Source organism: Vicia villosa, linkage group LG1, assembly GCF_029867415.1.
Source record: "Vicia villosa cultivar HV-30 ecotype Madison, WI linkage group LG1, Vvil1.0, whole genome shotgun sequence".
Lineage (NCBI taxonomy): Eukaryota > Viridiplantae > Streptophyta > Magnoliopsida > Fabales > Fabaceae > Vicia > Vicia villosa.
Window position 1 is genome coordinate 131,947,480 of NC_081180.1, and position 23,303 is coordinate 131,970,782.

The 23,303-nt window shown below is 36.3% G+C and overlaps 1 protein-coding gene across 1 annotated transcript; it reads right to left on the reverse strand.

Moving 5' to 3' along the window:
* Positions 1–18,586: 18,586 nt before the first annotated feature.
* Positions 18,587–20,463, reverse strand: LOC131617071 (uncharacterized). The gene is made up of 3 exons (XM_058888454.1): positions 20,102–20,463; positions 19,918–20,019; positions 18,587–19,231 (listed from the first exon to the last, which is right to left on the reverse strand). Exons 1-3 carry the CDS (start codon positions 20,309–20,311, stop codon positions 18,665–18,667), a joined length of 879 nt encoding a protein of 292 aa, XP_058744437.1. The 5' UTR covers positions 20,312–20,463; the 3' UTR covers positions 18,587–18,664.
* Between the last annotated feature and the right edge of the window lie 2,840 nt (positions 20,464–23,303).

The following is a 23,303-nucleotide window of genomic DNA, read 5'->3' on the forward strand; positions in this document are numbered from 1 at the left end:
GAAGTACAAAGAAAATAGGGGTTGAGCCCGGGCGCGTGCCCGGGCTCGCTGGGTCTTGGAACCGCCCCTGCCTAGTCCTAGGTGATATCTACTTTAATATAATGGTATAAAAACCCTAACAATGGAGGTCAATCCTAATTATCAGTCATGAATCAATCCAGTTGGTCCGACGAGGAAAGCATTAAAAACATTATACCATTAAATTGAATGTAAAAGAGAAATATGTTATTGAAATTCGGAATTCAAAATCATCACAAATGTTAATCAGGGACACCCCCTAGCATTGGGGGGTTTAGCTACTCATATCATCCAAAGAAATTACAAAGATATCAAATAAAGACATTACAATAGAGATGATGAACTTTGATCTTCAATGGCTTCCGCTCATGAGAGTTCTCTGTTCTTCTCCAATTGCATAGGCTTCTTCTCTCAATCCTCCAATTCTTCGTGTGGCAAAAAGATCCCTAATTCATCTTGAAAACCCTCCTAAATAGTGCAGACTCACTTAAGTCGGTTGGAAATCCCAAAAACACCCCTGCAGGCCAACCACTGAACTAAATAATAAAAATTACTGAAATCAGCGTCATCACCCAACACGGGCCGTGTTGTGCAACACGGGCACCCGTGTTGGCCCCCTGTTATGTTTATTTTTATTGTTTGGTCCCAGGATGTGCAACACGGGCCGTGTTGTGCAACACGGGCACCCGTGTTGCTTCACTGTTTTTCCTTTCTCTCAAACTTTGCTCCCAGCTCTCTTCCTGACACGGCCCGTGTTGGGCAACACGGCCACCCGTGTCAGGCCTCCTGTAGCATGTTTTTGAAATCCCATCGAAACTCCGAGTTTTGCACTGATTTACTCCGATTTCTCCATATGAACCTGAAAACATAAAATCATACAACCAAAGCATAAAATGACGAATAAAGAAATCAAACGCTCAATAACATAACTTAAACATACTTAAAAACAACGATAAAAATATGTGTGAAAACCACTGATCAAACTCCCCCAAACTTAAACCGTTGCTTGACCTCAAGCGACAATTACAAAAGTTAATGACCTTCAAAGCACACGGTGTTCATACGTGAGATATCTGTCTGTATTGATCAAGAAACAGTTGGTTCGGCATTCACATGACGCGACGAGTTTTGTTACCACATTAAACCTCAAGCTCCCGTTTCGGATACCTCTTCAACTATGCTTTGCACTTAAGTCTCTTTCCGATTTTCCTCCTCTTTCATTCGGACAATCATATTAAGGCACTGCATTTCTTATAATAATCATCACCTGCATGAGACGAGTCGAGGCTTCTTATTTTCTTTTCCTGGCACCATACTAGCAGCATTTTCTACTTTTAATTACCGATGAAATTTTCAAACTTTGCAGTTATATATTGTCCTTTTGGACGACGTTTGGGGATCAATCTCCTTTGGGCTGAATGACCGGGTGAGGGTTACCCAACTTAGAGAGCCGATTGCCTTTTACCGCCTTTCCATCATTTGGTGCCAGCTTTATATCTCTTCTTTTTTTTTCTCAACCAGCCGTCATGCAAGTGAATCCGAATTATGCCAGACTGTATCAATAAACTACTCGAGAAGTACTTCTCAGGAGACAAGTACTATGGTGCAAATCTACACGTTAGACTCGTATCTCTTTTAGGGAACCAAGGGTGTTTAAACAAACCTCTTCTTGTCACATTATTCCGAACTTTCTGTCCTCAACCAATCCTCGCTTCATCTCTATATACTATTCCCGATTGCTCTTTAGGATCAACACTTCTTCAACAAAATTTAAAATTTCGGTAAAAATTTGGGCAGAATTCACTTTATGGTTTCACATCATACCAATAACATAAAACTAACATAAAAATAAAATGCAAAGAGAAGAGCCTCCCCCAAACTTGAACTAAATATTGACCTCAATGTTTCAGAACGAGTTCGAGAGAGGTGACTCACAGAGGGTATTGCACTCCAATAATCACTTTCGAGCTTTCACTAGAGACGTCCTTTTTTATTTCCTGAAAATAACATAAACAAACAGAAAAATTAATTATTAAAACCGTGGGTTGCCTCCCACGAAGCGCTTCGTTTAACGTCGCATGGCTCGACGGTCCATTACCCTTTATTATGGAGGGTATTTCCTTTTCCACACTTTGTTGCTCATCACTTCCGCAACCGAGAACTCATGAAGATGAAAAGCATGGATAACCATCCTCTTCAGTTTACTGCCCCCATTCTTCTTGACTTCCTTAGCTTTCTTAGGACTTTTGACAGCTGCATAAGTTGGTTCCAACCGAGAGGCTATGCTTGAAACTTTCTCTTGGAGATTTTTAGGATTTTTGTCTTCTTTTTCACCTTCTGTCATACCAGCTGAAGTTTTCTCATTCACGCCTGCCCTATTTTTCTTAACTCCTAACATCTTCAAGGTTACTTCTTCATCAAATGATTTTAGCGTTAGTGTCCCTTTTTCAATGTCGAGGTTGCAACGGCCTGTCGACAAAAATGGTCTCCCAAGAAGGATAAGAGTTTCTTCGTCTTCCGGAATATCCATGATGTGGAAGTCAACAGGGAATACAAACTTATCAACTTCCACTAGTACATCTTCAGCTACTCCATAGGATTTCTTGACGGTGTGATCAGCGAACCTTAACTGTGTCTTACTTTCACTAATCTTTTCTAATTCAAGATTTTTGAAAATGGACAAAGGCATTAAACTCACACTAGACCCAGAATCGAGGAGTACCTTTTTAAATGCTATATTCTTGATAGTGTATGGTATCGCCACTGCCCCAGGGTCTTTCCTCTTTATTGGGATCTTTCTTGCTGTTGAGACTATACCACACTTCTCCGTTGCAATTTTTGGTTCTCCTCCTAGTGATCTCTTTTTCACCAACACCTCCTTCATAAATTTCTTATACAACAGAATGTGCTCAAGGGCTTCAAAGAATGGTAGATTTACCTCTAACCTTTTGAACAACTTAGTAAACTTCTCATAGTCTTTCTCTCTTGAACCCTTCTTTGTCACTCTGGAGGGGAAGGATAGTTTTATCACCGGTTCCGCGTCTTTCTTATTTTTTTCTTCAATTGGTTTAACTGGTGGCACCACAACTTCTGGCTCTTTTGGATTCTCTCTTATTTCCAGATCCACCTCTATTACCATGGGGTCATCTATTTCCTCTTTTTCTTTTTCAGACTCTGCTACTTCTTGTAGTAACAACATTAATCTTCTCTTGGTCTTTCGGATTTTTCACAGTTGAGCTCGGAAGGGTACCTTGTGCCTGTAGAGTGAGATGCTGTGCTATCTGCCCCACTTGAACTTCCAGATTTTTAATTGAGGCTGAAGTGTTTCTGTGATTGTTTCTTATTTCTTCTTGGAACTGAGAACACTGCCCAGCTAATATTTCAATTGCCACTTCCCACTCTGCCTTCTGGGTACCTTGTTGTTGTTGATCTTTCCAAGAAAAATTTGGATGATTCTTCCACCCTGGATTATAGGTGTTAGAATACGGGTTGTTTTGCCTTAGGAATTTGATTTCTTCAATCTGCTTGGGAGTAGCAAAACAGTACACCGTTTGGTGTGGGCCATTACAGATTTCAAAGCTGACAGGTTGAGCTTGTTGAACTTGAGCCACCTGTTGTTTACCTATATTCATAGCCTTCAATTTCTTTTCAACTTCTGCGGCTATCGCATCTTCAACCCGAGTTTTAGAAGTCTCCAGCTTGAGATCAATGATTCCTTCCGGTTTGCTAGCACACCTGTCATACAATTCCAAATGCTCATTTGCAGCTATTGCTTCAATGATTTTGATGATGCCTGAGGCTGTTGTGAAATTTGTCGAGCCTCCAGCTGCTGTATCAATTAACTGTTTTGTTTTCATTCTGAGCCCATTGACAAATACTTGCATCTGTTCAGTCTTGTCCATATTGTGAGTGGGACATGCTACTAGAATTCTTTTGAATCTTTTGTATGCATCTCCTAAGGGCTCACCCTCCTTCTGCTTGAAATTCAGAATGTCATACCTCTTCCTTATAAATACCGAGGCGGGAAAATACTCATTTAAGAAAGCTTTTTCCATCTCTTCCCATGATGTAATGCTGCCCGCTGGAAGGGAATAAAACCACTCTTCTGCTTCTTCTGCCAAGGTGAATGGAAACATTCTCAGCTTCTTGGCCTCTTCTGTATGACCTTCGATTTTTAAAGTTGTACTCATGGTCAAAAACCTCTGTAGGTGCTTGTTTTCATCTTCATTAACCTTTCCGGTGAAAGGCTTTCTTTCGAGCTGAGTGATGGTGCTTGGATGCAATTGAAAATTAGGAACATTCACCGGTTGGTTGACAATAGTAAGTCTTCCTCCCGGTGTGTTTCTAGCACCATAGTCTCCGAGAAGTCTTTCTGGTGGTGGTACCTCGCCCATGATCTCTTCTTCACTTTCGGTGTCTGAACCAGAATGAACTGTAATTACTTCTTCCTCAGATTCCAGTTTAGCTTGACGAGTTTGTCTGCGCCTTGCGTGAAAAGTCCTTTCAATTTCTGCGTCAAAAAGAAATTCTGCTGAGGCCTTACCTCGCATAAACAGATTAGACAATTATTAGAATGAAGAACAAAAATAAAATAAAAAAATATTTTTTTTTTTAGAAAATAAAATTTTAGTCGCAGAGCAACAAAATTCTAATTGAAATAAAACTAAAAACTCTACAATTTTCGGCAGTCCCCGGCAACGGCGACAAAAACTTGATCGGTAAAATAGCAAGTGTACTATTTTGCCTCTGTAGTAATAAAGGGAAAATTCCCCGAATATCGATCTCAAGGACTGCGTGATATTATAGAGTTAGTAGCACTTCAATTAAACAAAAAGCCTTGGGGTTTTGGTTTTTATGATTACGAATTAAATTGCACATAAACTTAAAAAGGTTGATTTGGCCAAATATGAGTAACATGCTAGGGTAGGTGTGTGCAATAACATGTAACAATTCTGAACCCTTATTTCATTAACAAAGTTCAACTTATCAATTACCGGTTCTTAAGGGTATTTGCTCCTAAGTCCTTAGTGGGCAAACCTTTGAATATTGAAATCCTAATCCCAAAGTCCTTCGAAATTAGTGATCAAATCAAGTATTATTATAATCAAGAACAATCCGGTTACTATAGGGTATCCCTAGTCTTAGGTGATATCTACTATAATATAATGGTATAAAAACCCTAACAATGGAGGTCAATCCTAATTATCAGTCATGAATCAATCCAGTTGGTCCGACGAGGAAAGCATTAAAAACATTATACCATTAAATTGAATGTAAAAGAGAAATATGTTATTGAAATTCGGAATTCAAAATCATCACAAATGTTAATCAGGGACACCCCCTAGCATTGGGGGGTTTAGCTACTCATATCATCCAAAGAAATTACAAAGATATCAAATAAAGACATTACAATAGAGATGATGAACTTTGATCTTCAATGGCTTCCGCTCATGAGAGTTCTCTGTTCTTCTCCAATTGCATAGGCTTCTTCTCTCAATCCTCCAATTCTTCGTGTGGCAAAAAGATCCCTAATTCATCTTGAAAACCCTCCTAAATAGTGCAGACTCACTTAAGTCGGTTGGAAATCCCAAAAACACCCCTGCAGGCCAACCACTGAACTAAATAATAAAAATTACTGAAATCAGCGTCATCACCCAACACGGGCACCCGTGTTGGCCCCCTGTTATGTTTATTTTTATTGTTTGGTCCCAGGATGTGCAACACGGGCCGTGTTGTGCAACACGGGCACCCGTGTTGCTTCACTGTTTTTCCTTTCTCTCAAACTTTGCCTCCAGCTCTCTTCCTGACACGGCCCGTGTTGGGCAACACGGCCACCCGTGTCAGGCCTCCTGTAGCATGTTTTTGAAATCCCATCGAAACTCCGAGTTTTGCACTGATTTACTCCGATTTCTCCATATGAACCTGAAAACATAAAATCATACAACCAAAGCATAAAATGATGAATAAAGAAATCAAACGCTCAATAACATAACTTAAACATACTTAAAAACAACGATAAAAATATGTGTGAAAACCACTGATCAAGTGACAATGTAATTGATGTGATGATAAATTGGTTGTGATTATTATTATGATTGTGATGAATGCATGGCTATTTGAATGATATTGAAAACATGTACATACTTATTCGGTGATGTGGTGTTGAGATGAGTTGTTCATCGTGATTCAGTGATGTTTTTAAGTATGTTATGTGTGTTTCATTCATTCATATGCATTTGATGATGGATCCTATTGATGAGTGGATCGTTGGTGGCTAATTCCCATTGTGCGGAGATTAGTAAGCAGTCATCGTGTGCCCATGGGGGTGTGAGCGATGAGGTTAATCGTGTGCCCATGTGGGGTGTGAGCGATTTGAAGGGCAGTATCATAGAGAGAAGTCCTGTGAATGTGATTCACGAATTTTGGTACCACATGCATAGTGTATGTTGTGTCATATGCATTTTGTCATAACATGATTGTATGGATTTCTGTGTTTTGTGTTGTAATCTATTATTGTGTGAAATATTGAATAATAGATGTGAATCTTAATATGTATAATTGGGTGAACGGTATATTATGATGCTAGTTGCTTATGAATTGCATAATATTTACTAATTGAGAATGAGACTCACCCTTACATGTTGTCATTTTCAGATTGAGGAGTAGCGACATTAGTGCTCGGTGAGGATGACTCGTAGAGTTTATCCGTTTATATTGGGTCGTGTCGGTCATGCTCTGATCTTGTAACACTGGGGGACGATAGTTATAGAGTTTTATGAGATTACTCTATTTTATTTGGTGTTGGATTATATTTCCTTTTGGTTATATTGATGATGTTTCTTATTCCGCTGTGATAAACATGATTGTGTTTTTGGTAAATCGTTCCCTAATGAAGCATGACTTAACCATGGTTGGTTTATTTATTTTAAATAGTTGTGGCCCCCTTGTGGTTATGTTTTTACTCTGATATATTTATTTAATTTTCCGTGGGGTTTAGAAGGGTGTTACAGTACAGACGGTGAATAGTGATTTTGCGCTTTGCGGACTTTTTTTTCAGAAATTTGTCATTTTGAGTGTTTTGGGCTTTTATTGCTTTAGTTCATGGATACATGTGTGATTGAATTGTGATTTTGGGCTTTTTTTTGTTGGGTATTTGATATTATAAATTTGTATCTCTTATATGCTTGCAGGTGTCACAATCTTCGAGTTTACAACAATAAGGAAGATCAAGGGTTTAAAGGTATAACATAGGGTTTTGGCTATTCTCAAGGGAAACCTTAAAAAGGCAAGGGTTTTGCGAAATCTTTGGAGTTATCTAAGGGAATTGGGAAACACTTGTTTACACCTTAGGTTTGATTTTTTCATATATTGAGAGTTGAAATGGAGAAGAAACACTTGGGTAGAAAATATGGTTGTTCTTGGGCGCCTTCAGGTTTGTTCTTGGGAAATTAAAGGTAAAGGATATTTTGTTGTAACTCATATGTAATATCTTGTGACAACTTTCTGAGTATAGTGAATTGGAGAGCTGCTCTCTCCCTCAAAATGGATCGTTTGATCGAACTGGGTAAACAAATCTTCATATCTTTCTCGCATTATTCTATTATATCACCTGTGTATGGATTATTATTATTGCAGACCATTTATTTTGGTTGCTACTATTCTTTAACTCACAAATTAATATTGAATTTTATCGCAATTCACAACAATATTCCCAACAAGTGGTGCGGTGAGCGCGAAGCAAAGAGGTATTGTTTACAAGTGAGCACTATGGTAACAACGACTTCGGGTTATGGAAAATTAAGATGCAAGAAATTTTAATTCATGATAAGTGTATCGATGGTTTGAAGAGTGAAGCATTGAAGCTTGCAGGGCTTACGCAGGTACAAAAGACCGAGATGCTGGATAAGGCCAGAAGTGCTATTATCTTGTGCTTCGGGGATAAAGTTTAAAGAGAAGTTGCCATGGACAAACTGCGGTTGCTATGTGGGCAAAACTTGAATCATTGTATATGACTAAGTCTTTGGCTCACAGTTTGTCTCTGAAACAACAACTATATTCAATCTGAATGGTGGAGAACAAATCCATAGTTGAGCAACTTATAGAATTTCATAAGATTATTAATGATCTTGAGAATATTGAAGTGAAGATTGAAGATGAGGACAAGGCTTTGCTCCTGTTGATTTCATTACCCATATCCTTTGAGCACTTTAAGGAAGCCTTTCTTTATGGTAAGGAATATACTATTACTTTGGATGAAGTCCAAACGACGGTGAAATCCAAAGAATTTTCAAAGTTGAAAGATTTGAAGATAATGGTGAAGGCTTAAATGTGTCAAGAGAAAGAGGTGAGCGTAAAGGGATGTCCAATTCAAATAGATCTGGCAAGTCAAAGTTAAAATGTTTTAATTGTCAGAAAATTGACCACTTTAAAAGGGATTATCCTGAGAGAAAGGTTAATGAAGATTCTGTTCAAGTTGCAGTTGCCTTGGGTGAGGAAAGTTATGAGGATGCCGGTGCACTAGTAGTATCGAGTTTGGAAACTAAAGATAGTTGGGTCATTGACTCAGGTTGTTCTTATCCTATGTGTCCAACAGTATAATACTTTAAATCTTTGAAGATGGTCCAAGGTGGAGTAGTTCTCCTTGGTGATAATAAAGCATGCAAGGTTCATGGTATTGGTACAGTGTGATTTAAAATATTGGATGATCGTGAAATTTTTATTCACAATGTGAGGTATGTTCCAGAACTCAAGTGAATTTTTTTATCTATAAGTAAGTTTGATGATCTAGGCTATTGTACTAGAGTTGAACATGGAGTGTTGTAGAGTTCGCATGATGAATTGATTATTGCTAAAGGGTAAAAAATATATGGTCTACTCCCTCCATTCCTATTTATAAGCAAATTTTAACTTTTTAGATTCATTGAATAATTGATGTATCTAACCTATATATAGTCTAAATACATCATTTGTTCAATGAATCAAAAAAGTCAAAATTTACTTATAAATAGGAATGGAGGGAGTATATATTTTAGAAGGTTCAAATGCTTTTATTCATTCATCGTTAACTAGTGGCGGCTTTCATGACAAGGAAGAATTATGAGATTTGAGTTTAAGGCGTTATGACTTCCTTGAGAAAGTTTCAGAAGAGTATAATGAATTTTGCAGAAATTAAGGGATAAAAATGCATGTTACCGCTAAGTTGTTATTGAGTTTTTGGGGAAGATCTGAGGTTAAAACATCTTACTTGGTAGGTAGAGAATTTCTTCAGAGGGAGAATAGTGAAAACCGAGGGAGAAACTTGTCGAAAACTATAATGGAGGAAACTCAGTTTGAGGTGGAGTTTCCTACTATGGATGCTAGCAACAGTGAGGGAACGGTTACAGAGATCTCTGATTATTTGACTCATGATAAGGTAAGGAGGATTATTGTAGCATCTCAAAGGGACGGTTATGCTAGCCTTGAATATTATGTTTTGAATATGGTTGAAGGACTGCAAAATACAAAAAGAAAAACTTTCAAGAGGGTAGGTAGAGTTAATGGTGGTTGAAAAATTATACTTGTGAGCTTGTTAAATTACATAGGTAGAAAATGGTAGTTGGAAACAAATGGATGCAAGTTTTGAGATCAAGATTTAAAGGTTGTTTGAATTTGATGGTTAAACTGGTATCAATAGGGTTTAAAGTCAAGGTGGAGATTGTTGTAATGTGCCTTAAAACCTTTGTTGATAAAGAGAAAGAAAACATATTTTAGAGATTGCATATACCACGAAAATCAGAAGTTTCAAAAAGTCCAAAACACTATGAAGAATCACTATCAAGGGTCCACTCCAGTTCCAACAATGCTCTTTCCATGATCATTCATAGCAATAACCTTGGTATCACCAGAAGGCAATTTCGATATCGAATTTGGTTTTGCTTCGATTCGACAACAACAGAGTTTTTATCAGAAGACCAGGTCACCAAAGCAAAACAACCCTTGAAAGTATAATCTCTTGACAACATCATCAAAGTTCTAGCAACTTCTTTATGATCTTAATCAACCACAGAAATCAAAGAAGAGAAATTTCCCCACGGAGGCGAAGACAAAGATGAGCAACTTCAATCATCAAAGTATTGCTTCTGTATTACTACGAATCTTGAACTTCATTCTCTTTGATTTCAGTGTATTAGTCGGTATCGAACCTGCAATCAAAATAAACCATAAATTTAGTACAAAACCTGCAATCAAAATATCGACAATATCTTTAAATGCCTTGTGATCTAACAACAATGTTGTTACGTCTTGAAATATTATTACTGCAAAAAAACACATACAAACCTAACCAAAAGTAAAAAATAGTTGTAGATATGTTGTATAAGAGTTGCAGACAGAGATAACAAAGAGGTTCTTCTCCAAGTTGTTGTAGCTAGATACTGAAGCATTGTGTTCTAGTTTGAGTCTGGTTGAATCTTCAAAGGAAAGAAGAGGAAATATGGAGAAAGAAGATAAAAAAGGAGAAGAGAAGAAAGAATGAGAAAGAGAAAGAAGGTGGAGGCTGCAAGTTTCATTAGAGAGTCAACTAAGGTATTTTCCAAATAATGAAATGTGAAATTTATTATAATTGTAAATAAGTGCAGACAATATGAAATATATTAAGAAAATCTGAAATATATTAAAAATGAAAATAAGTGCATTAATACAATTTAAAAACGTCAATCAAAGGGTCACCACTATAAGCATCATTCCAAAACTTTATCTTGTCACTTGTACCCAACTTTCAATTGCTATTTCAATGTTTGAAAATTATTTATAAGAAAAATCAGTAACAAACCCCTGCGTATGTACTGTATACATTTTTGGACGAGATATGATTTTGGACGTGATTTTTTTTTCCAAATTGTAATAAGTATAACTTATTGAAAAAAAGACAAAAGTTAAAAATAATATTTAGATCATACATACAATTTTTTCCATATATAAAAATATTTTGATCAACCATAAATATTTTTCCGTATATAAATATTATTTTTGTTTTGACACTCTTTATAAAATATTTAGAAAAGTAGTAATTTTTTTCCAGTTAGAAAAATAATTCACAATTGTTGAAGAATTATATTCTTTAACTTGAACTTGCAGAGAAGTAATTTTAACACAACTATTTACTATAAGACCTTTTCAAAAAGGCAACCAGACACAATATGGATGACATAAATAGACCAACCATACGAAACTATGTCCATAACTGAAATCTGGAGAAACTGCTTCAGCCACATCAGTAACAAAATTATAGAAAAAAACAAAATGCATTGCATTCAATCAAAGCTCCACTTTATTTCCCTATGCAAAAACCAGATAAGATTAATGGTATAATATATTGAAGAGTAATTCAATATTCAGAAGATGAGCATCAGAAACTCTGGATGTCAGATGTTCTGATGCGAGTTGATCTTCTGATGGTTACTCAGAAGATAGTGTTGACCAGAAGTTCTACCTTCTGGGTCCAGATAACGTAGCTGTTTAGTTAAAGGGTACTTTAGTATTTGTTAGTATTGTACTGTTTGTACCTTTAGACTTGTTCACTAAGTTTACTCTATTAGGGCTTATGTGGCAAGATTTTCTTTTGTATAAATAGCCTTGTAGTAGCTATCATTTATTAACAACACAAGTAGTAGAATATACAACTTTATTCTCTCATTCTTTTGTGCCGATTATTCCTTTTTTTATTCTCTTTGTTATCATCTTTAATTTTTGTGCACCAACAATTGGTATCTAGAGCTCCGGTTCCAAACACAGGGAAACACAAGTGAACGTGAATTTGTGTGACTGTGTGATTGATTTTGTTTCTGGGAAACAAAGTTGTGTTGAATCACATTTTTCTTGGTTGTTTGTGGGTTGGGAAACACTGTGTGAGTGTGAGTGAAATCTGTTTTTTTGCACAAGTTTAAAGATGAGTAGAAGCAACTTGAATACCAAACTTCCAGTTCTTGATGGTAAAAACTGGAATAGATGGATGATTCAAATGCGTGTATTATTTGATGCTCAAGATGTTTTAGATCTTGTCACTGAAGGATATGTTCCGGTTGCAGCGGATGCAACGGAAGAATAAAGAGAAGCGCAGAGAGAAACGAGGAAGAGAGATCAGAAGGCGTTGTTCTTCATCCATCAGTGTGTGGATGTAAATGTGTTTGAGAAGATTGCTGATTCTATGACGTCAAAGGAGGCGTGGGATATATTGGTCAGGTGTTACGGTGGTGACTTATCAGTGAAGAATGTGAAGCTTCAATCCCTGAGAAAGCAGTATGAGAATCTCAACATGAAGAACAATGAGAAAGTTTCTGAGTACATCTCTAGAGTGATTTTGATCACCAATGAGATGAAGGCTTGTGGAGAAACCCTTTCTGAATAAGTAATCATAGCGAAGATATTGAGGTCACTTACTCCTCAATTTGTTGTATCTATTGAACATTCTAAAGATCTGGAAACCATGAGTTTAGAAGAGTTGCAAAGCAGTCTAGAAGCACAAGAGTTGCGTCTGACTAAGAGAGAAACTGAGCAAGCTCTGAAGGCTTCTTTTGTCAAGAAGGACCAGAAGCATAGACGTGGTGATAGATTCCAAAAGGAAGCCTCAACTTCTGATGAGAAGAGGTATCAGAAGGGAAAGGATAAGAAGAAAGTTCAATGTCACTTTTGCAAATAGTTTGGCCATTTTGCTAGAGACTATTTGGCAAACAAAGGAAGGAAATCAGAAGAAGAAAATATAGCTAGATGTGATTTAGATGATGAACCTGTGCTATTGATGGCTTCAGAGTCTGACGAAAGATGTTTGTCAGAGTGGTGGTATATGGACACTGGGTGTTCAAATCACTTGACTGGAAACAAACAATGGCTGATAGATTTTGACTCTGAAAGGAGGACAAAGATCAGATGTGCTAATGATAAGTACCTTTATGCAGAAGGAATGGGAAATGTCAAAGTCAGAGTGAAGAATGGGAAGAATGTTCTGATCAAATATGTTGGGTATGTTCCTGGAATCAAAAGCAATCTGATGAGTGTGGGTCAGCTCATTGAAAAAGGTTTCTCAGCTGTTATGAAGAACAACCTCTTGAAGTTGTATGATTCCAATCAGAAGTTGATTATGTAATCTGAACAGGAAAGCAACAAAACATTCAAGGTGAATGTAGAAACAACTGAAATAGAGTGTCTTAGTGCAGAAGGTGATAGTAAGCTGTGGCATAAGAGGTTGGGGCATCTGAACTATAGAAGCCTGGGGCATCTAAGTTCTAAGAAGCTTGTACATGGCATTCCAAAGATTGTGAAGCCTGAGAAGTCATGTGAGGTATGCATGAAAGGCAAACAACCCAGATTGCCATTTGTATCAGAAGTTGCTCCAAGAGCAAAGCATGCTCTGGGAGTAGTGCACTCTGATGTGTGTGGACCATTTCCAGAACCATCACTTGGAGGAAATAGGTATTTTGTGTCTTTTGTGGATGAGTTCACAAGAATGACGTGGGTAACACTTATCAAGTTTAAGACTGAGGTGTTCACAGAATTCTAGAAGTTCAAGGTGAAGGTTGAGAAGCAGAGTGGTCAGAAGATAAATATTCTCAGAATGGATGGTGGAGGTGACTATAACTCTACAGAATTCCAGAAGTTCTGTGATGATAATGGAATTGAGCATGAGGTTACCGCTCCTTATACCCCTCAACACAATGGTTTGGCTGAACGAAGAAACCGTACTTTTCTTGATATGACGAGAAGTATGCTAAAAGAGAAGAAGCTTCCTCACAACCTCTGGGGAGAAGCTGTTGCTACTTCAGCATATGTGCTCAACAGGTGTCCAACGAAGAGGCTGAAGGAAATTGTTCCTGTAGAGAAGTGGACTAAAGAGAAGCAAAGTGTTAGTCATCTGAAGGTTTTTGGTTCTGTGTGTTACAAACACGTTCCAGAAGCTGGATGATAGGAGCAGAGTGATGTTATTGGTGGGGTACCACAGTACAGGTGCTTACAAGATCTATTGTCCAGAAACTAACAGAGTTGAAGTCAGTAGAGACGTCATTGTGAAAGAATCAGAAGTTTGGGATTGGAGAGAGTCTCAACCAACTTCTAATGTAGAGATAACTTTTTAAGAAAAGTTAGAATCAGAAGATGAAGAATCTTCTAAAGATGTGTCAGATGGTGAATCTGATTTTAATCCAGATTCTGATGATGATACAGAGTCTGGTGGTAGTAATGATTCTGGAAGGGAAAACTCTGAAGACATAGAGTCTGGAGAACAGGCTTCTGGAAATGACTCTGGAGGTGGTGACTCTGGAGTAGTTGACTCTGAAGTAGCTTAAAGGCCACAAAGAGTCAGAACTATACCTAGAAGGTTTGTAGATTTTGACATGTTGCAAGACACAGAAGTTGACTCAGAGGGAGATGTCATTCAGTGTGCCATGTTAGTAGACTTTGAACCAGTGGGTATTGAAGAAGCGCTCAAGAAGAAAGTTTGGCTGAATGCCATGAAAGAAGAACTTGAGGCTATAAAAAGAAACAAGACTTGGAAGCTGATAGAACTTCCAAAGAAGAATAAAGCCATCGGCGTCAGATGGGTTTTCAAGGTAAAGCTGAAGCCAGATGGATCAGTTGGTAAGCACAAAGCAAGGCTAGTGGCCAGAAGTTTTCTTCAGAAACCTGGACTAGATTACTTTGAGGTATTTGCACCTGTAGCTAGACATGAAACAATCAGACTGGTGATTGCGTTAGCTGCAAATAGGAATTGGTCCTTGATGCATCTGGATGTAAAGTCTGCATTTCTGAACGGTCCATTACAAGAGGAGGTATACGTGTCACAACCACCTGGCTTTGTGAAAAAGAATCAGGAAGGGATGGTGTACAAATTACACAAAGCTCTGTATGGATTAAAGCAAGCACCCAGAGCTTGGAATTTGAAAATTGATTCATTTTTCAAGAAGCAAGGGTTTCAGAAGTGTGAGATGGAATATGTATTCTATGTGCAACATTCTGGAAGCAATATGATTCTGTTGTGTCTTTATATTGATGACATATTGCTTACAAGGAGTTGTCCAGAAGATCTGATGAAGTTCAAGAAGGTGCTGATGAATGAGTTTGAGATTACAGACCTTGGAAAAATGTCATATTTTTTAGGGATGGAGATTCTGTACTCAGAAGATGGTATCATTCTGCATCAGCTGAAGTATGGGTTAGAACTTCTGAAGAAGTTCAAGCTGGAGAATTGCAAAGCTGCTGTTACACCGTCAGAAACGAATCAGAAGTTGGACTCTGACTCTGAAGGTGAAGATGTTGATGCTACGATCTTCAAACAGCTGGTGGATTCTCTGAGGTATTTGTGTAATACCATGCTTGATATATGCTATGCAGTTGGATTAGTTAGTAGGTTCATGAGTAAACCTAAGTGGTCCCATTATCAAGCTGCTGTCAGAATCTTGAGTTATATCAAGGGAACTCTGAAGTTTGGCATATTGTTTCCTTCTGGGAGAAAGGAAGAATTAGAGTTATTGAGTTACTCTGACTCTGATTGGTGTGGAGACAGAGTTGATAGAAGGAGTACCTCTGGATATTTGTTTATGTTTCTGGGAGGTCCTATTTCTTGGAGTTCCAAGAAGAAAGCTGTTGTTGCTCTATCAACCTGTGAAGATGAGTACATTGTAGGCGCTGTAGCTGCATGTCAAGCTGTGTGACTTCTGAACTTATTAGAAGATCTGAAGATTAGAGTGAAGAAGACTCTGAAGCTGATGATTGATAACAAGTCTGCAATCAATCTTGCCAATAATCCTGTGTTACACGGAAGAAGCAAGCATATTGAGACTAAGTATCATTTCTTGAGAAGTCAAGTCTAGAATGGAACATTAGAGGTGTTGCATTGCAGCACCCTGAAGCAGCTGGCAGATGTTCTGACGAAGGCAATCAAGACGGATCAATTTCTGCTCTTAAGGAATGGAATTGGAGTTGTCAGCTTTGATTGAAGAATATGAATTAAGGGATGGTATTGAAGCGTAATTCAATATTTAGAAGATGAGCATCAGAAACTCAGGATGTCAGATGTTCTGATGCGGGTTGATCTTCTGATGGTTACTCAGAAGATAGTGTTGACCAGAAGTTCTACCTTCTGGGTCCAGATAGCGTAGCTGTTTAGTTAAAGGGTACTTTAGTATTTGTTAGTATTGTATTGTTTGTACCTTTAAACTTGTTCACTAAGTTTACTCTATTAGGGCTTATGTGGCAAGATTTTCTTTTGTATAAATAGCCTTGTAGTAGCTATCATTTATTAACAACAAAAGTAGTAGAATATACAACTTTATTCTCTCATTCTTTTGCGCCGATTATTCCTTTTGTTTATTCTCTTTGTTATCATCTTTAATTCTTGTGCCCCAACATATAAAAAATTATTGAATATGCACATTGTTTAACATATGGTTCTAACATGATATATAGTTCTGTTTTGCTACTATATAAAATTTGATCTAAATGGAAGTATCCAAGTTCAACACTATTAGCTCAATATATTAAGTCAACGTTGGGCAAAACCATGACATAGTTGGTAGGAATTGTATAACAAAAAAATTATAGAAAGGACAGGTAACATTAGAAAGTTAAGATAAAACAAGTCAATATTCCTGATGCTTCAGTTTCACACCTAAAAAAAATGTGTTGATTAACGTCAGGCCAATAAGTTTTTAGACAATATCATGTGATATTGTAAAAACTAACCCTCTATAGCCCACCATGTGTTTCATCTTAAAATATGTGACAAATTATACTTTGTATCTACATGTCAGTTTTATTATCAATTTATATAGTCTCATAATCAAAATTTCAATTCTACTTAGCATTAAGAATATTTACAATAAGAATTAGCCCTAGGCGCGATTTGATGTAGAAAATCTTGGTAGCTTTCATTAGTCTCATCTCATGTTCTACACTAATACTTCCACGGTGCTTAGACATCCATTCATATAGAAAATGTTCAATTTGCGACAAAATCTGCAAAGTGGAAATAAAGAAAATAACAAATATTGACCATTAAAACCAATAAGATGAATGGATCCGCTGACCTGAGGACACATGATTTAACTAATAATATGCAGGGCTTTTTACCTAGTCTTAAGCACATTTCTTCGACAACATTGTGTCATGATAGTGTGGTTTGAGTGTTGGCCAAAGCGTGATGAGGAGTCATCTATACAAGAAAGATCATCATGTATCAATGAAGCAGCATGCACCTGGTTGCAACAAAACTATTAGTTCAGACATTCAAACAATGTATCATTGTCATCATGCAACAAATACAAGATAAAATTTGTGCTTGGTCTTTGGAAGCTTCTTTTGCAAACGTAATACAAAGAAACTGTTGGTGATATACAAATTAAAAAAAGAATTTATTAATTCAGTTTATAGCTTCACACTAATAAAATACACCAGGCATTCAGAAACTAACCCACCCTTGCTATCAAACTTGCATTGTTAACACAACAAACCTAATAAATTATCCTCAAAATGAAAGAATTTATTTGAATCATGCACGATGGTCAAGCACAGTTTCCCATTAAGTGAAAATAGTGAAACATAAAAAAACATTATTCAGAACAAATGGTGTGATTACAAGATTCCCAAAATGCACACTCAGTATTAGTTACAACTATAATAAAGATAAAAATAATTAGGCCATGAATATTCCATAAAACCATCTTAGTGAAACTATATACTAAAATATTTTAGTTTTCGTATACTTTCATTATTTCAATACCTTAAATTAAAAAATGAGGGTGGAGTTTTAATTTGTTTTTAGAATATGTGACATATGATGTCATATGCGCATGTCAAAATTATTCTATCATGTGTCTTTGAGAGGATTATTATATAATGGAAATTTGTATGAGCCCTATGTTCCAAGAAAGAAACCACGTCGAAATGATACACTACAAAAAAAACTCAGTTTTACCAGGTGAAAGCCACCCCGCAAATACCAATATCACCCTGCAACGCAACAGTTGCGAGGTGGGCTAACCACCTCGCAAAAACCTTAGTCGCAACTTTTTGCAAGGGGATAGGCACCCCGCAACTTTGCCAGGTGTTTTACACCCCGCAACGTTCAAGGTGAAAAGCACCCCGCAAACACGCTTTCCAAGAGGTAAAGCGCCTTTGCTCAGTTGAGTCAGAGCAGGTGACACAAGTGATTCTGCAATGTGCCTTTCACCCCGCAACTTTGCTAGGTGTATAGCACCCCGCAAACACGTTTTCCAATAAGTACTACCAACTTCGTTCAGTGTGACACAGATGGTCCAGTACAGGGATTGCAGTATGTTAGGCATCTTGCGGGGTGAGTAGCATTTAGCAATATTTGACTATTTAATACTTGCAGGGTGAATTTCACCTGGCAATTATTTTGACATACCTTGTTTATTGCACAACGCAAGTAGTAACATATATAGTAAAAAAAAAAATTTATATTATTCTAAATATTTAGAATAATATAAATATAATAAATATTTAAAATTCAATTTTTTTTAAAATACTAAATTTATAGTTAATTCTAAATATTTAAATTCATACTTAATATAAAGAAATTCATAATTAATATAAAGAAATGCATATTTAATATAAAGAAATTCATGATTATCCATAATATTTAAATTCAAAATAATATTCACTTAGGATCCGGGTCGTCCGCATTATTTTCGCTTTCTTTATCATTCTCGTCTACTACTCTTTGGTTACCAACCGCTCCAAATCCACCACCACCATATTGTTGTCGAAAGAATTGTTGCATTTGTTGCATTTGTTGTTGCATTTGTTGTTGTATTTGTTGTTGCACTTGTTGTTGAATTTGTTGTTGAGTAAGCATCATTTGCTCTTGTGAAAGTCTCAATGCTTCCTCCAACTCCATTTGTTTTTTTCTCAATGCTTCATTTTCACGTGCTGCTTCACTCTGAGCTAGTTGTTTAATTGTTTCAGTTATTTCAGGGGTTAATGTCGGAGGACGTGAAGATCCTTCCCCGTCTGCAATTCTCCTAAATAAAGAATACCTATCCCCTTTTTTGTAGTTGCTAGCTAAAGGTCCTGTAGCATAAATTTTTCCATTTCTCTTCTTTCCCTTACTTGCTTGCAACCACAAATACTGATCAATAGCTGGATCAAGAGGATATCGTCCATGTGGACCGCCTAGCTCAGGATGTTTAGCTAAAAACTCCTTCTTCAACCTTTGGTACTCCGCCTACACATACATAAATAAATAAATTAAATGAATACATAAAAAATATAGAAAAGAAAACTAAATGTCATTCCATAGAAAAGAAAAAACTAAATATAACCTTTAATATGAAACCATCAAACTAAACTAAATATAGTTTAAAAAAATCAGAGAGATGAAATTGTGAGATTAAAATTATGATAGTCAAGATTGAAACAAGTTCAAATGGAGACACCTTGTTGGAACTCATAGATGGGTCTAAACTACTTGCACAGGTCAGTATTGTGATGTATAATGTGTTTGGTCTTGAAAAGTGTACAATCTTTTGAACCACGGGTGAATTACATCTACGGAAAAGGGTTGCGTGCAGGATATGTTCCTGTTTCTCCTACCAAAGTGTATTGGTTCATCTGCTTCAACAGTTCAACTCCAGGTTCTTACTAGTAAAACTCCTTACATGGTTCAAACTATTTGGTTATTGTTCATATGAAAAATAGTTAAGTTCAATGGCAGGTCCTAAAATAACTGATCCCATATCAGAATCAGATATAAATACAACAAAAATATATCCAGAATCCAGAATACTAATAGGCATAACCCTTCCCTAAAGGGATCAAACTCCACTAACTTAGCATTCCAAACTAATGAGAGGTAAAATTAACCAGAGATTAAAATTAAAACAAAGAGAAGAAATATTAATATCATCTTACTTGAGTATCTCTAGCACGGTCGTCGCAATACTCTCCATCTCTTCCCCGATAAGTCCTCTCGTGAAGCTCTTGCATTAATGGAGCTCTTCTCTTAGCCACAGCCTAATACACATAGAACTCCAATAAAAATATAACACAATTAAGATTATAATTAAAAAAAAGTAGTGAGAGGAAAATATATTACCATTCGTTCAGCATGATCAGCAATACTAATGCTTCCGGCTCTATGATTGGCGGCTCCCCTTTCTGATGCTCTACGTTTCTTTGCTTTTTCAGATTTTTTCTTAAACTCATCTGATTTCCAATAAACAAGCATTTCTTTAAACACATTTTCTCCCATCCATAGAGGTCTGATCCCTCTTTCTTCATATCCATTTCTGGCACGCCTAAGCATATCTGAAAGTCGTGCCGATGCTCTTTTCCTAAAATTTATCTCAACCAGCTCTTCATCAAGTGTGTGCCATACACACTTCTCCTACAATATAGAAATTAAAACAAGATGGTTAGAAACAAATTTGTCGTGGATTCCATGAGTTTGGTGAAAGATATATAAATATAAACATTCTGAAACACAATACAATACATCATTTTGAAAATAAAAAAAGCAACTAGCAGAAGATTATATGCAGCCTAGATGATTAGTACTTTAGTATTTTCATAAACTGAATTAGTGACAGCACCATAATTAGAAAATCACTAAATTCCAGTAGTAGCATGCTACTGAATATTGTAAAATTAGTCATGTTTCTTTCTATTTGTTGTTTCTACTTTCTAATTGATACTAGTATATTAACTTGAATGTCTAGTTTAATCATTGTCCCACTTGCAAATCAGCTAGTCCACATCGGTTATTTGCTGCATATCATGATAGGAAAGTGACACTTGACAATGAGCTAAGCCGACTCTGAATTTGAAGTTTTTTAATATGCAAAGTAATCCATTGCAACAAATAGCAGCAAAATGTACAAGTTGAAAATTGCATGCTCATGCACAGTTATCTTCTATATGCAACTAATTAAATAAAATTTTAATCCTATAAATGATGAGTTCATTAACAAACTTAAAAAGATATAGACACAGTGCAGTGCATATTGAAACTCATGTTATTCCATTCATACCAAAACTATTATATTATAATAATAATCATGCTACCCTTTATATATATAATAGTAAAGTATATCCATATTTTCAACCATGAACTCAAATATGGATAATCACCAAGACTCACTAGTGTACACAGATAATTTTGAGTTGCATGATTTCATTGATGATCCAAACTTTGATCAATTTAATGAAGGCGACCAACAAACATAACCCAAGAATTCATAACCCAAGTTATAAAGAAGGCGACCAACAAACATTCTCTTCGGGCACCAATGCATCTTTATGACCGGATTGCGTCTAATTCATCGAAAATTGATAATGAAGCAGCAACACCACTGACATCCACGTCCATTTGAGATCTTATCTTCTTATCATCGGGGGATGACTTTTTGTTCGAACCATTGATCGAAAGAACCTCAATATTTTCCTTGGAGGAATCCATATTGTATTCGGATATGTCTTTTAATGGATTCATGTTTTCACAATGAAGCTTTAAGTCAGACATCAACGCATCATCGGAACCTTCAACGCCATGAGAAGAAGAAAACCAGCAGAATTCCTCTTCATTATTGAGACTCTCCATTCCAAAAGTTAAATCATAACTTCTGTAATTTAAAAGTGATATTTAGATATTTTTATGATGATTGCAACAAATTGTTTAACTTTTCAGATGATGAAAGTTGTGTAAAATCGGAGAGTTTCTTACAACATTATGTCAACATCAAACTCATATGTTCGACAAAAAGATAACCAGTACAATAATCCATGGTAAGTTTCAAAATGGAGCGTGAGATAAAAGAGCTAGCTTCCACCAAATAGATTCTACAATGTGAGAGAAGATCCAATTTTCCACCTTTTCCAGTGCTGATATGAACACATTTGGGTCATCCCAGTTAGCAAAACCTCCATATTCAACTATTATGTTTTAACTTTTATTAGGAGAGAAACCCTTTCATATTAATGGTTGTACTATTTTTCCATTCCCCTCTCAACTCTTCCTTCTTGCATTAGTTCCAGAAGGACTTGATCTTGCAACATCCTTAATGGTTTGACTTATAATTATTCTCAAAAAAATATAATCAGACAGCCAAAATGTCAACCCGTATCCATACGCAAGATGTGAATCAGTATTAAATGTTACAAAATGACTTACCTCTGTAAACACGCGAATCATTTCACACAGTATCAATCACCAAAGTATCAGAAACTAAATGCAAACTTAGAGATCACAACCGGCAGCAGCGAAACCAACAGTGAATCAATTAAATTTTTTGGCATATGTCTAATACATCAGAGGAAAATATTCACAAAGAACATGGTTATACAAATTTCTTCTATAAAAAGACGAAGTGTCAAATAATATACCAAGATCATTCATGAGATCTGCAACCATGCACTAGAACATTTTTGCATTGATATCAAGATTTGATACTTGCAACATACAGAATATATACAAATATAGTTAATAGATCATGATTTTGGAATCATTTGAGTTGAAATTGAAACAGTATTTAGAGTCATTGATGCATATTTCATTCTAAAATTAATAAAACTATAATTGAGATACAAACTTGTTCTCTTTTGTCCATAAAATCTAACTTCTAAACAAGATGGAGTGATCATATCTCCGTTTCTCCCGCTGCTACAAGTACTCCATTTCAGAATAGACATTCATATAATCAGGTTCGACCTTAATACAAGTTTCGCCGTTTCTTCCTGTCATATTATTCAACCATAACAACCAGCAAAATTAGTAACTTGAATTAACCATTTTAATTTTACAACGTAAAAAATGCATTATGAGATAAGATAATTTATCCATCATAATTTCAATCGATAAAACACAATAACCATTTTGAATCCGAACACAACCACACTTGTCGCTGAAAACGCTTTGCCGCCACCATAGATATACCATTGCAAATCCGCACACTATAACACCACGAAATAATTAGATTATTTACTTAATTATTTAATTGATTTATGATGCGTATTTGTGATGTTTTGATGAATATGAAGTGATATGTGATGATATGTGTCGGATAGTGGATTTAAAATGATCACGAGCATCTGGATTAATTAGAATAATTAAGTAGAATTATTTTAATTAGAAAAATAAAAGTTATATTAGTGCTAGAGATAATAAGGGCAAGGTGGTCATTTGTGAAATGTAAGTGAGGGTAAGATGGAAAGACCATAGAAAGGGTCCAAGGGTTAAACTAGGGAAAAAAGTTTAGTTGTCTCGTTCTATGCAATCGTAAGAATTGTGAGAAACACCGTGA

Bases quoted from the DNA above. Each gene is read 5' to 3' on its own strand.
- LOC131617071 (XM_058888454.1), bottom strand. From the start codon at position 20,311: ATGCTTAGGCGTGCCAGAAATGGATATGAAGAAAGAGGGATCAGACCT. The intron at 20,020-20,101 runs GTAATATATTTT...TATGTGTATTAG, and splicing joins CTGATCATGCTGAACGAATG to GCTGTGGCTAAGAGAAGAGC. The intron at 19,232-19,917 runs GTAAGATGATAT...ATGTATGTGTAG, and splicing joins ACCGTGCTAGAGATACTCAA to GCGGAGTACCAAAGGTTGAA.